The sequence below is a fragment of the Trachemys scripta genome, chromosome 2 (assembly GCF_013100865.1).
Source record: "Trachemys scripta elegans isolate TJP31775 chromosome 2, CAS_Tse_1.0, whole genome shotgun sequence".
NCBI lineage: Eukaryota > Metazoa > Chordata > Testudines > Emydidae > Trachemys > Trachemys scripta.
In genome coordinates, this window is record NC_048299.1 from 203799936 (window position 1) to 203814489 (window position 14554).

The window sequence follows — 14554 nt, forward strand, 5'->3', positions numbered from 1 at the left end:
TACAGTCATCCCTTTAATAATCAGAGTTATTAGGGGTAAGGTCGAGATTGTGGCTGGCCCTTGAAAGTTGTGTAAGAGGAGATGTGCATAAGGAGCTTTTACCTGTAGCACAGGGTCCAGCCACAACTGCAGCCCCTGTGCTCTCCTGTTATGCAGAGAGCACTCCCTGCAAACCAGCTGGAGCCATTAGCCATTGCAAAAGGAGCAGGGAGGAGGCTTGGCACTAGCACTATTGTCCCCTTTACACTGACCGGCAGAGCTGACCAGTCATGGAGCGGAGTACTGAAAAGAAGGTGCAGAATCTGCATTCTCCAGGAGCTCAATGCCTCTCGGAGCTGCTTCTGGGGCTGTGCAGTCAGCACTGCCTCTAGATCCATAGATTCCAAGGTCAGAAGGGACCAATGGGATCATCCAGTCAGACCTCCTGAAAAGCACAGGCCAGTTCGTAACCCATTTCATGTTGATTTTGTATCGTTCTAGTTGCTTTAATCGAAATGTCATGCAGTAGCAAGTCAAACACCTTCGGGAAGTCTAAGTGTATTAAGACAACACCATTGCCTCTATCAGCCACACTTATAACTTCATCAAAAAAAAAAAAAAGATATCAAGTTAGTTTGACAAGATTTATTTTCTGTAAACCCCAGTTGCATGGCATTATATTATGCTCTTTTAATTGAAGTCCCATATCAATCACTCCATTATTTTGCCCGGGATCAGTGGCAGGCTGAGAGGTCTATAATTCACCAGGTGAGCTCAGGGTGGGCCCCTCTCAGTTTCTTCTGTTGAAGCTGTTCCAATTTGTATAAATAATTAAATAAGCAAACTTGGGTCTCCCACATGCCAGTATCCTAATCATGATGTGATCCTAATTATCAGTCAATCTCTCTCTCTTTCTCCCAGTGGCCCAATGAATATTTATTTATTACAAAATGGAATAGCTTTGACAGGCGAGCACCCTCCCCCAGAATATCCAATAGTCTGGTGGTTAGGGCACTCAGATGGGAGATCCAAGTTCAAGTCCCTGCGCCAAATCAGGCAGAACAAGGATTCAAAGGCAGGTGAGTGAGTGTCCTCCTTAGGGGGTGTATTTTGAGACACACATTCCCAGCCTGGAAAATTCCCAATCTGGTCACCCTTGGCTGCCTTGTGTGTGAGGCCCCCTCCAGTAGGCATGCTCTGAGCACTCCTACTAGATCGGGCCCTGCAGACAAGATAGGCAGAGAAATGCGTAGTTGAGAATCCTGCTGACACTTAGGTGTGAGTTAGGGTGCGCTCTGCACTGTCATGACTTAGGCAGTTTTGTGCATGCCCTCCAGCAGAAACTTAAGCACCTAGGAGACTTTGGCAGCAGAAACTTGGGCACCTAGGGAATTTAGGTGGCAACTAAGCAAGGGTTTGGAGGATCACAGGCGTGCCTAAATGTTGGATTTAAGGCACAGAACTGCCACTTTAGGTGCCTCCATCCCTTTGTGGATTTAGTCTTTAGAGACCCTTAAAAATCTCATCCTACATTTGCAAACATGAAAATTTCAAGCAGTGACTGGGGAATGGAATTATTTCAAGGCTTTTTGGAATTAATTTCTTTCAGCTTCTCATGACATTGATTCAAGGTTTATAATCTCTGCTTCCTCTTAAGATAACTTAGAGACAACCCACTGCTAGCAAACAGTACCAAAACAAAACAAAGTCCTCCCTAAAAAAAAATGTACAATGGTCAAGAGAAACCTTGGATAAGGAGAAGAAAAAAAAATACACACACCACAAATTGAGTCAGTACAATAGATAGTAAGATTTATTTGTTGATTTCCCATTCAGCAAAGTTTTATCTGTCAATCTGCCACAATTCCAAAAAGGAATTATCTCCAGACGCCCCATGTTCTCACACACTGTGCCAATGCAGACAACGTGACTGGAGACCTGCATGTGGGAACTTGCCTTTTACAGGACAACTTAAACCAAAATCCATGCCCACTACTATTTGATTCACAGCAGTGCCTGGATTTTCACATTGTTCGGTGTAACCTGCTCTCAGCTCTTGAGCATCCAGTGGAGAACACAACTTTTCCTGTTTCTGCAGAGTAGCCGAGGGAGTTCAGTTCCTTGCGTGAGAAGGTGCTGCTGAAAAAGGTTCTCACACTGAGCCGTCTAGAAACACAATACAGTTTTTCCTTTACAGCGTCTATCAGAAATAGCTCTCGTCCTGTACTTTGAGGCAAACACTTGTAATCATCAGACCAACTATGCTTCTCCTTCACCAGTGCTATTAATAGCATGTTGTTCCCTCTGAAGAAAGACAAAAGAAGAATGACGGGACCTGGTGTTTGATCACATTTTTTCATTCTCACTGCTGCTGCTTTATTTTTTTTCATTCTGAGTTTTCTGAGCTTCAGCTGGTTTTTTCCAGTTGGGGGTGAGGGCTTGGAATCCTCATTGTTTTCAGTTATGTGCCCATCCTTTCTGTGTAAACAAGCAGGGCTTCTCCAAGTCCACCGAGCAGAAGACTGTAAACAAAGCAAGGTGTAGCTTTAATACTGATTAAGTACGCACACTTGATAGAAAGGCAAACGGCAGAGCATCAAAGGAAAGGAGGAAGTTTGTTTGCCGACATGCATGTGCTTCATCAGGGGGACATTATAGAACCCCAGCATTTTTCATGACGATAATTTTTTTCACTCAGAGTGCTAAGAAATGGTTGAAACCAGAAATGGCTTGTTTCTTCAGATCTCATTGAGATATTTCCCCTCCAACATTTTAGAGATGGGTGCATATATGTGTAAATATATAGACACAAATAGCTGCTTTATTTATTTATGTTAAAATAATTACACAGGCACGTATACACTGAAGGGAGGGAGGGAGAAGGAAGGCTTTGAACCTCATCTGGTTATTGATATAAGTGCAGACTTCCCCTTAGCAATTTCCGTTTGTATTCTAACTTGAAAATGGACTCACTGCTTGACAAAAAATGGGAAGGGAGATAAACTCTCCTGCTTTTGGGAAATGAACCAACATCTAACTGACAAGGTTGGGAAGAAACTTCCACTCTGGGCAGGTTATGCTGGACTAGCTGACCAATAGAAATGCCTGCATACTTACTGGGCACTTACAGAAGAGCTGGCACACTGAACTGTTCTAACCGGAGCAGTGTGTGCACCAAGGCATATCCCTAACTCCTGTTTCTCCTGGCACAATGATGGCTCTTTCGTTCCCGCTCTCACCCTGGTCTTGGGAGCAGCTAGCATTGGAAGCAAGGTTCCAAAGCTAGCCGAGTTCAATGGAATTGTCTTTGTTTATATAAATGTCAGTCATCAGCCCGTCTATTTTGTGCAATAGCTAGTAATCCCCAAATCTCCTCTGAAATCACATCCAAGAGGAATATGGTGGACTGCTGGCTCGTCTCCACTTCCATTGCAACAGTGAAAAACTAAATGTAACGACTTTGCATTTTAGCCTCACAGCTTAGTTAGCTTATGAAACAGCAAAGCTCCTTATTAAACTTTATAAATAAAACAAACTTCTGTACAGGTTACTGGTAAGAAGGCACTTATTTATTTATATTATTCAAAAAGTATGTATAGCTGACAAGGTTGTCCGGACATTAATAGTATTATATTAACTTAAATATTAGTGTCAGTGAATTGTTTATAAACACCATGATTCCCGAAAGATGCAAACTTTATATAACAGTTGTACAGTGTACTATTAATACAATGATACTATTGTGCAGTATAAAGCCCTGGAGGGGTAACTGCTAGGGAGATGTCAACTTTCACATTCAGAGACAGTCCACTTTTGGCTATGGAACTATCATTAAGAAGCAATGCACTGTTAGAGGTGCAGGCTTTCAAAAGAGGTTTCAAGCCAAGAGCCTGGTCACTTGTAATCATTACAAATTCATGGCACTTTTCTCTGGAAACCATTAGCCTAAGTTTCCCACCTAAATTTCAGCTCCAGTTATTAACATTTATCTGCATTAATTCCTTCTGAAATTACAAGTGGATAATATGTTCTTCTTCTTGATCCCTACAGGAAAATCCTATAGAGTTCAATGGGGATTAAACCAACGGGGTCCCATAGAAATTACACTGAGAGAGAAAGAGTACTTTCTACTTTGTATAGAATTTTTAATAGACAGTTTAATAGAGAATTAGATCTCTTCAAAAAAATTCTATAGATTGACTTAAAAATTCAATAGGGAAGATATCATTCGCTATCGAACTCTATTAACTAGGACTTTTCCATAAGGGCACTTCCTGGCTAGTCTACTGTGTTAACTGCTGTAATGTTCTATTTCAGAGGTGGCTGCACTTCAGGTCAGTAAAATTTGGGTATACCAGGAGAGCTACCATATCTGTAGCATCAGTAGCTGGATACATAGTAAAGTGATTGTGGGTGGTTTGGAATGAAAGGCATAAATGTGTGGTTTCTATTATGATTTCTCTTTGTGTATTTATGTATTATCACTTATCAGTCTCTATCCTCAGCCATATAACGTGATCTTACTAAGTACATCTCACCAAGCTTTAAAAATATAGGTACTGTCCTCTTAGGGGGTTGCATGGGAATATAGTAGCTCACTCTGTGTGCTGCCCTTTTACAATCTGGCCATCAACCAAGAGAAGAGGATGAATGTCCTTGCATTCAGGGATGCTACATGTGGCTCTTCCAACCTTGGACAGTGGTTGCCAAATACCCTAGTTTTGCAGTGGTAGCTCGGGATACCAAAACATCCACCACGACACTTTCTAACACTGCCATTAATTCACCTGTTGCTCATGCCAGGCACTAACTTCCTTGTGCGTGTAAAAAAGACTGGTGAGGGCCACAAAAGCAAGAGGAGTCCAACAGTGTTTCTACAGAGACAGAGTCGGGGTTAGATTATCACGAGACCCTTAACTTTTGAATTTTTCTGATTCTTGGAAAGTTCAATACTTTTTCTTCAAAACTATTATACTTCAGGCTATACATCCTGTATCTACATCCACTATCCACAGATCCTTTAGTATGCTGGATTTTATCCATATTTCTCCTTCCTGTCTCCCACTTCATCATAATCCTCTGGCTGAGGTTAAACAAAATTTTCTCTGTAATTGTTACCAACACACTGCTTTGTGGATTATCCACAAGAGTTGAGTAGTAAAAACAGGTTAGATCTGAAATCTGCTCCTTTGCTTAAATGTACCAGTGTAATGTATAACCACCAGACCATTGAGCTAGCAGAAGCCTTCATTTTAACTTCAAAATGGAGTACTGTCAAGTAATGTACCCTCAACCCTGGATTTACCTTACATTTAAAATATGGTGAATCCTTTGGATACTGTTAATTAAGGGATGAGAGTTATAAGCACCATGCTGTCACTGAGAAACTAACACACGAAATGATAGCCACTGTTAATGTTGGACCTACACCAAAAACCCCTGTGGTTTGTGCTCTTATGATTGCTTTGCAGCTGCCGTAATCTAGCAAACCTTATTCCAAAAACTCTGCTGAAATCCCTGATGCTACTGGTGCACACCCAGTAATGGAAGACAAAAAATATTTTTTTTTAAAATCACCTTTTTGAGTTCTCAGCAATCTGAACATAACTCTGGGCTGAGGTCCCAAGCAAAGTTTCTTTTAAAATATTAATCTGTTACTTATGTATGGTAAACACATAAACTTACACATATATTATATACATACAAATGTATATAGGGTGTCATGTGCATATTGTGTGTGCAATTATGTATGTGTTTATACTATATCTATATGTACACACAGACATATACATATACACTGATCTGTATGCATGTGTATTCTATATGTCAGTGCATGCATGTATATATATCATATATATGCAATATACACACACATATATATGCATGCTTGCTAATGTCCTGGGCTGGGTGTGCTGCTGTTTTCAGCCTTTGGCAACACGTCAGCAGGATGTACTGAGTTACGTACACATGGCCACAGAAGTGACCTTTTGCAATTGCAGAAAAATACAAAAGATTTATTTTGGCATTTCTTATAAAAAAAAAAAGAGCCCAGTTTGACTTTAAAATCTGCTTTCTGCAACTTGTTTTAACCTATGAGCTGTAGCTGAAAAAAAAGCAACATGAGAAATTGTTTGGGGAAAAAGGGTAGACATGAAATGTCAGCTTTGCCTAAATGTATTTTATATACATTTCACTATAGTTTTTCAAGGTCTGTTAGTGAAAAGCTTCATGTACAGAAAGCTTTAGAAGCAATGGCTGCATGTTGGTGGAGGAAGTATTTTAATACTTTGACTTTCCATTAAAGAGGTCACATTTCACAATGATTCTCTGCCTTGGTGTGATTAGGCATTAATATATAAAGATAACTAAGAAAGAACCAAATACAGGAAGGAAATGAGTGGTTCGTTGACTTGGAAATTCTTTAAAACAATGAAGGAAAGTCAAGCACAAAGCAAACTGGATTATTTGTGGAAGGAGGATTATTTTTCAGTTACAATGGACACACAATCACAGTTGTATAGTACAGACAAAGAGCTTAGTCCTTCAGTCACTGAACCCAATCAGAATTTCTCTGCTGACTTCAGTGAGAGTTGGATCAGATCTTCAAAAATTTCAAGGTAAGATGAGAATGAATATCTACATAATACAGACTGGAATTAATTTTCTAATGTAGTGTCTAAGAGACTCGTTCTGTTTGTGTTACTCACATTGGGTGAAATTTATCCCTTTATGGACAGTCAGCACAAAGTTCATGCACCTCAAGTCCCCAAAATTTGCATGCCCATGTTTTGCATGGCTTAAAAACTCAAATCAGGGTAGTTGTATGCACAGTAGCTTGATTGGCTGCATTCACATGGTTAACAAATGCAAATCTAAGATTTTAAGTGCACAAAATACTTGGTCCCACAATTTTAGGCCTAATGTCATTACCACTGATATCAAATCTTGAAAACAAAATACGGTAATTTAATTCATTGCAAAGCAGAATCTCTGTGGCGCCAACCATACTATGAGGAAAACAAGAAGAGCCTGGTCTAAACGTCTGTAAAAGTGAGAGGCTTTGGACTTTCAACAGTATCTCCATTTCTTGAGATACACCTTATTTATTAATTATTAATAATAATCATCATAATAATAATGTTTCTATTGCAGTAGTGCTGAAGTTATGGAACAGGACCCCATTGTGCTAGGCACTATACAAACACAGAACCAAAAGATAGATTGTAAGTATTGGGGCAGGGACTAAGCATTGATACCATTCAATAAGAATTTTGATTTGGGAGATTCTAAGTTTGTTAAGCAGACTCTTTATTACCAAATCCCATGTACTGCTTTGGACGGAGGTATGTATTATTTATTGTTATTTCATTTTATTCTTTGTATTTGCAGTCCACGCTATGTTAGGCACTGTCCATGGACACCCACAGGAACACATATGACATTGGTCACAATGTCAGAGTTCCTGAAAATCAGGACTTCTCTGTTCTATTCCAAGCTCTGTCACTAACTCACTATGTGACACCGGATGAGTCATTTAACTGCCCTTTGCCTCACTTTATCTAGCTTATAAAATGTGTATAGTCAACAATATCTCACAGAGGTGTTATGAGGTGTAACATCTGTAAAGAGTTTTGAGATCCTCCAAAGAAATGCTGTTCTTTTCAGATAGATTATTATACCATGCCCATCACCATGGTGTCTGAACACCCGGCTCTCCCTCTGTGCAAAATATTTTTGCTACTTGTCAGACTAGCCTTTTAAAAAGCATTTCTGGGTAAAATAATGAGTCTTGTAAAGAAATTCAATAGAAACTTCAAAATAACCATACAAATTTCAGGAAATTACTTACCAACAAACTGTTGGTACATTAACAGTCATGCCAAAGACAAATGGTGATAAACCAGCTGTGGTAACCTGTAAAATTAACAAGAAGAAAGGATTTGCCTGATATCATCATTGAAAGTTGCAACATCTTTGTTGAGATTAACTTTGTACAGGTGCACTCACACTAAGTATTTGTTTACCCCCAGGTCAGTAATCCAGCCATAACACAGATGTTCAGTGGGAAGGAGAAACCCATTGGGATGTAGAATCTGCTCATCAGGAAACTACCACTTCTATCAAACCCCTCCCCACTGACTTATGACCCTCTGGGGGGCATGTGCAGGCACATCTCCTTGCCCTGGCCAGTAGAAGGAAGGGGCAAAAACTATGAAAAGAACCTTATCCTGGAAGTGACCTAGCACTTAGGGAAGCAGGGTCCACACGGCAAGCCAGGAGCAGCAAGCACACTGAATATAGCAGAAACCACCGGGGAACTGTATGCAAAGCAGGCTGTAGCAGCAGCCAGGGAATCACAGGTGGAACGGGATGTGACTGTAGGACATTGCAGCTGGGTTCAAGTCTGCACAGAACTTGTGGAAAAGCAACAGAGACTGGGCAAGGAGCCAGTGCTGAGGGGCCCCAACAAGATAGATCACTAACTGATCCTGGCCAGGAAATCTGTATTCTCCTATTTGTCTCTAGCAGAGACTGGACTGGAGAGGCATGCCAGGCACTGGGCCTGAGGAGCCCTAACCCTCTAGCAGACTACCACTGTTTAAGCCACAGTACCTAGCGTATTGCAACTTTCCCCTTCCTGCCAGCCCTAGTAAAATACCCCTTCATTTAGCCACATGTCCGAATCATTATTGGGACCTACCAAGGGCCTATAGGATGTAGCATCTGAAAGGCCTTCAACTCTTGCCTCTGAGCAGGGGTACACCCAGCACATCACTCGGATCATCAAGGTTTAGTGTGCCACAGCACTACCAGCTATAACAATTACATCAGGATGGAGTAAAGGTGAACAAGACTTGAGGATGATAGGAGATAGTGCAATGTAAATTCATGTCTAATGCACTATTGGAGGGGAAAAGGCCAGTGCACTTTTGGTCTGCAAACACAGGAGCATCAGGCTAGGTCCTCCACAGTAAACAAGTTGCACTCAGGGTAGTCTAGGAGGATGGGGCAAAGGTGGTTTTATGCCATCTTTGCAGTGGTCTGATCTCAGGGATAGCTGGAAACTAGGCCAGATCCAATGTATGAGTGAGCAGTCTCCAGGCATGTCCCTGTCCCCCCATGGCCCCAAAGAGCTATTCTGGCAGCCAGGGATATAATGATATCCATATATAATGAATGGCTCCTTGGCCATGCTCTCTTTTCCCCAAACACTCCCCCTTCAAATGGGGCAGGTGTCAAAGCTGCTATGCCAGCCCTCTGCCATGTGAGGACTCCCCTTACTGAGGAAGAATCCCCCCCCCCACACACACACACACACAGGCAGAATCTTCAGGCAGCCAGTTAAGCTGGTTTTAAAGCTGCTTTGTGTAGAACAAAGCAGGGAGAACAGGCCCCAGATATTGCCCACCATATTATGGTATCTATCCCTGACTCTACAGCGCCATTGCTACCACAGCTGCAGTGCTGCATTAAGTTCTGGGAACCTCATTGCCAGACCAATAACATAAAATGGAAGGAGTTCTGAGAACAGTGACAGAAGTGATCAGGGAGAAGGAATTGATTTTCAATGAAAGATTAGGATAAATAATGTCTATAGAAAAGGATGACAAGGTGACAGTCTACACATGCAAACATTGACGAGTGAAAGGGATTGTTTAGGGTAGTACAGCAGGGTATAACAAGAGTAACAGGATGAAGCAAAATATTTAGACAGTTATCAGGAAAGATTTCCTGACAGTAAGATTTATTAGCTTGTCTAATTGTCTCTCAAGGGAGTGCTGGAAACCCAGGCTCATTTAAAACTTGACAAAACACTAGCATAAGTGTAACGGGGAGCATGAAGCCATTTCAGAGCAGACTCTGCTTCACAGTAACTCTGAGTTACATTGTTAGCCCATATCGGTTACATTTATGAGATCATTGTCCTTTCAAAAACAGGCTCAGACCCCTGAGTCTCTCTGAGCTGTTCTCAGCACAAGACCAGGACCAAAAGGAAAGGTGGCTCTGGGCCATCTCTCCACTCCCAGTCCTGAGGCCAACTGGGGGCTGAACCAAGTAATCCAAATTATGTCAGCTAGAACAGTTTCATGGGAACCGCGATGCTGGTTGGGAACTATCCAAGCACAGTGCACCCCAGCCAGGTCCTCTTCTGCCCCAGCCCACCAAGGAATGCCCCCTACTCCTACGAGAGGGGAGAAAGGAGAAGAGATGCCCATGCTGGCTTTATGCCACCTAAGAATTGCTGTAAATTAGGGAAAACTCCAGAAATTCCCGTTTGTATCGCTGGAGCAGTGCAAAGGGGACAAAGCCAGGGTGCGCATCTGACCCAGCATGTGTAGCATTGGGACTTCCGGTTTACTGCATGGAATTATTGTAATTAATGTGGCCATATGTATCTCTAACTGACATAATCTACCTGGCCATCTGTTTTAGGTGTTTCTAAAGCGCCGCCCTACGCCTTAACATGGGCAAAGCTATAAAGCATGAAATTAAGAGAATAATTAAGCCGCCTCTCCATGAGAACATTTCACTACAAAACACCTATGTAATGTATAGGTCAAAACTCACTAGTTATCTGTGTTTTTCTCACCTTTATATCCATATGCCAATGAAAATTAAACAAAAAAAAACAGGGAAAAGGTCCTAACTATAGCTACACTGCAGGCTCCAAAATGCTGCAATGTTAGCACCCAAATGAGATTAGTGGAGGGTGGCACAGTTCACTGTTCTCAGAGTCACTGCTTGAGGCTATCTGCAGACTCAGGAAGACAGAATGCAATAGTTTGCATGCCATTCACATTTGGAAGGTTATCTTTGCAACCAGCAAGGCTAGAAACTTACTGAAAAAAAAATTATGCTCAGATATTAGAGAATCTGAGTATGTCATGCAGGTCACATATACCCAGCCTGGTTGCTGTATTTATTTGTATAAAATATTTGTATAAAATCTAGGAACCTGCACCTTACCGTAATGGGTTTGATTTTGATCTTACATACATTGGTGTAGCTTTATTAATTTTAGTGGAATTACTCCTGATTTACTTAAGTGTAAGTGAGAGTGGAGTCAAGTGTACTGAGCTTGCATTACACTAATGCTGGGGTAGTAGGCTGATGCTATAATGCTCATTCCCAAGCACGTAAATAGAAATCAGTATAGGATGGATGCTATGATAGTTATAGAACTACTTATCTTTTAAAACAGTTTGCTATTCTTTCACTATAAGGAACTAAAGTGTCATTTTTTAAAGTGACCCAAGGTATGGTTATGTCACATTGTAGAGTTGTGTTTACAGGTAACTTGACAGGAGGCCAAAAAAGGGAAACAGATAAATGACAAACTAATTGAGAACTGCCCTTATTAAAAATATTATACTATTCTACAGTAATCACCCGCAAACCTCTGCACAAACACTATTGTAAGCTGTAGCCTTTTGGACAATTACTGTAGAACACTTGTATTGTTTACTTATATAAGAATGTCTTGATGCCAAATAGAATCAAAATGTCTCTGAGAGCAGAAGTACTAAGTGTATGCAAGAAAAAAACAAAAGGAAAAAACATTCTGCACAGAAACTTCCAACTTATCTTTTTCATTTAAAAAAAAGGAAACGTTTGAAAATGAAAAACAAATTTTCAGGGAAATCAAGCATGTAACTTGCTCTAGGGTGAAATTGGGAACACCTGGCTCCAGTCCAGAAGCTAATTTTTCTTTTACTAAAAGAAAACAAAATGTGTTGACCTGTTTTTAATTTACATGTACATTTACTTATACTTATAAAAAAAAGCCAGAAAAAGGCACATATCCACATGCTCTAGGTGCCCTTAACATAACTTTAAAAACACATCCTAAGTGTACCAGTTTAGGATTGCTCTCCATAATCTCCCTTTTCCCCTAAAATAATTATGGCACATCTTGTAATACTTAGGAAAGAACAATTTCTAGCCATCAAAGCATTTGCGTCACCTGACGCTGTTACTGAAAAATAATTTCAACCCCATCCACACGAAAAGAAAAAAAAAAGCTTTCTTTAAAAAGCAATCACTCTTAAGAGAAATAAGATCATTAGTAACATGTGCCTCATAACACAACTTATTTAGACTTGATATTTTGATCAAACCTACCTATCTTAATTCCAGCTATTTCTGTCAATCCAATTGCTGATCTATCTAGATGTAACTTTACATGTAGGCAGAACAAACGGCTCAGGAATAAAGACTACAGTACTATTGGTACATATCGCTAAAGAGTGTTTGTCGAAATCTTAACTAAAAACATAGCCACATCCTCTGGAAATGTTGTAGGGGGAAACATATAGGTACAGCATCCAAAGTGCCTGGAAACTACCTTGATTTCAGCATGTTTTTAAGGCCATCACTTTGCTTCCTCCTATGGTCTCTTGTATTCTCAGATAAAATAGGATCATATACATCAATTACACTTTGTATTTGCAAATCTGCTTTTGTGAATTCATGACCCTTGTTGATTTGCATCCTCACATTATGACCAATTAGAATTCAGTACTGACTGGTTTTAAAAGGAGCCCCATCCAGTTCTCCTCATCCAGAAAGATGGTATTCATGGCCTGGCAACTGAAGAGTGAAGGTGTAATAACAGGAGCAAATGTGGAGAGGGATCCTCAGAGGACCTTGGTTTAATTAAACATTCCTACCATTCATAAAAGGAGGTTTTGCTTTTAAAAAGATGTTTCTGTGGTCTCCATCTCTACAGTACTCAGTCACTCCACAAATATTAATGAACTTGGCCTCACAACCCACCCGTAAAGTAGGGAAGTATTAATATCCCATTTTACAGCTGGAAAAACTGAAATACACAGAGTTTAAAAGCAAAATTGCATCTTGCCCAATGCACCTGTGCTACTGTGATTCTCAGGATCATGATTCATTCCTTGGTTAGCTTCTGGGGCAGTGCAACTAAGTGCTGCCCTTTAGGGTAGATGGTAAATTGACAATCTAGCCCTAAATGACTTGTCCAAGGTCTCTCAGGCAGTCTGTGGCACAGCCAGAAATTAAGCCAAGATCTCCTGGTTCCTACTCTTGTGCCTTATCAATGAGTCCATTTGTACATTCTGGAGCAGGATGGTAAAAGGAAAATCTTTAACCTTCTGAGAATTCACTCCCTGGGCATCAACCCTGACCAACTAGTCAGTTTTCTCTCAATTATCTCTAGGATGTTCTCAAGCTACAAAATTTGGATCTGAATTTTAAATACCCCAAAGTTTACAGATGTTCAGATCCAGGGTTTTTGTTTGGACCATTATAAAGGTAAGGGCCATTTGCAAACTTCAGATCCATATCCAGTTCAGATTTTACCGTCTTACTCCAGAGTTCAGGGGTGTATGCAAGATTTTGGTTTAGACTTATCTGATTATTTAACATGGCAATATTATTTCACTATAGCCTATAAAAAGTGCTTATTTCCTGTAATTCACCATATCTTTGTTAGAAAACATAATGTCATAGTTCTCACCAGCTCTTATAGTAATTGAATATGGAATAATTTATAAAGAAGTTCCCTTAGTTTACTTACCCAAGACAATCCATTTAACCTCAATTCCCCAATCTGCCAAAACTTCTATACTCTTTTGAAAATATGTATTTTTCAAAAGACAGTGTTTTGAAACAACCTTTCAAGTTCACTTACTGATCAAAATAAATCTTCCTGTCTATTTATCATCAGTGTCATCTTCTCCATACAGAGAAGACAAAAGCTTCTGATGTACGTAACTTTTGTTTTCATTTTATTGAAGCAATGTCAGGCTCTTTATAGATATGGTATTTGTTTCACCCTTCATCTATACCTATTTTTCCAGCCTCTCAGGACCAAAAAACCATCAAGGGAATGGATTAGTGCCAGTGCCACTGGAAACAGTTAAATCAAGTTAGTCTAATATTATCAGTAGTGCAAAAATCACTGCATGCAATATCAATACTGATGACTATTCTTTTACTTCTTCAGGGAGACCCATTGAAATAGTGTCCCAGACTGCAGGATTATTTCCAATGCATGCATATTTGAGCACCTGCCTTTGCATGGGCAGTCAGTTACCTCAGTTATCAAAACAAATTGGGTATTGGCACCTAATTAAATACTCATTTTTATCTAAATGTTGGAATTGCTCACACTCATTTGGGAACAAAAACGTAGAGAGAGACCTCAGTCCTGTCTATTAAAATATTTTATACATGTAGCCCTAAATCATACCAACAACATTCAAGATGCTTAAGACTTCAGCTTCACAGTAACAATTGAAAAGTTAATATACAGAAACTCTTCTCTGGGAGATGCAAATTCTCATCAGGGTATCCATCTTGTAAAAAAAACAAAGAACATTAATGACATTTGTCAGCCTTCAACATTTGTACTGATATTCTCCCAAAAGCATTTGAGAGCGTAGGCAGGTTATTTTGCTTGTCTCTTGTCATTTATTCAAAGACTTTCCTGTAGGTTGTTTTATGTTTTTGATGCTTCACGTTGGGTCAGAAGTTAATTGCAGTGAAAATAAAATAGGTTTATTTTATTTACTCTAGGATTAGTGTCTTACCAGTGCAACTA

General features: G+C 40.0%; 1 protein-coding gene across 4 annotated transcripts in view; it reads right to left on the minus strand.

Annotated features, from left to right (window-relative positions):
* TMEM241 (transmembrane protein 241) overlaps nt 1–14554 on the minus strand; it is a 104491-nt gene that overhangs the window by 25965 nt on the left and 63972 nt on the right. For 3 of the 4 annotated variants that reach the window (XM_034762766.1, XM_034762765.1, XM_034762764.1), the window contains one exon: nt 7829–7893. In XM_034762766.1, the coding sequence (XP_034618657.1) occupies nt 7829–7893 (65 nt within the window). Of the gene's footprint in view, nt 1–1765; nt 2502–7828; nt 7894–14554 lie in introns of those variants that run through there. The other variant, XM_034762767.1, reaches the window with a different exon arrangement.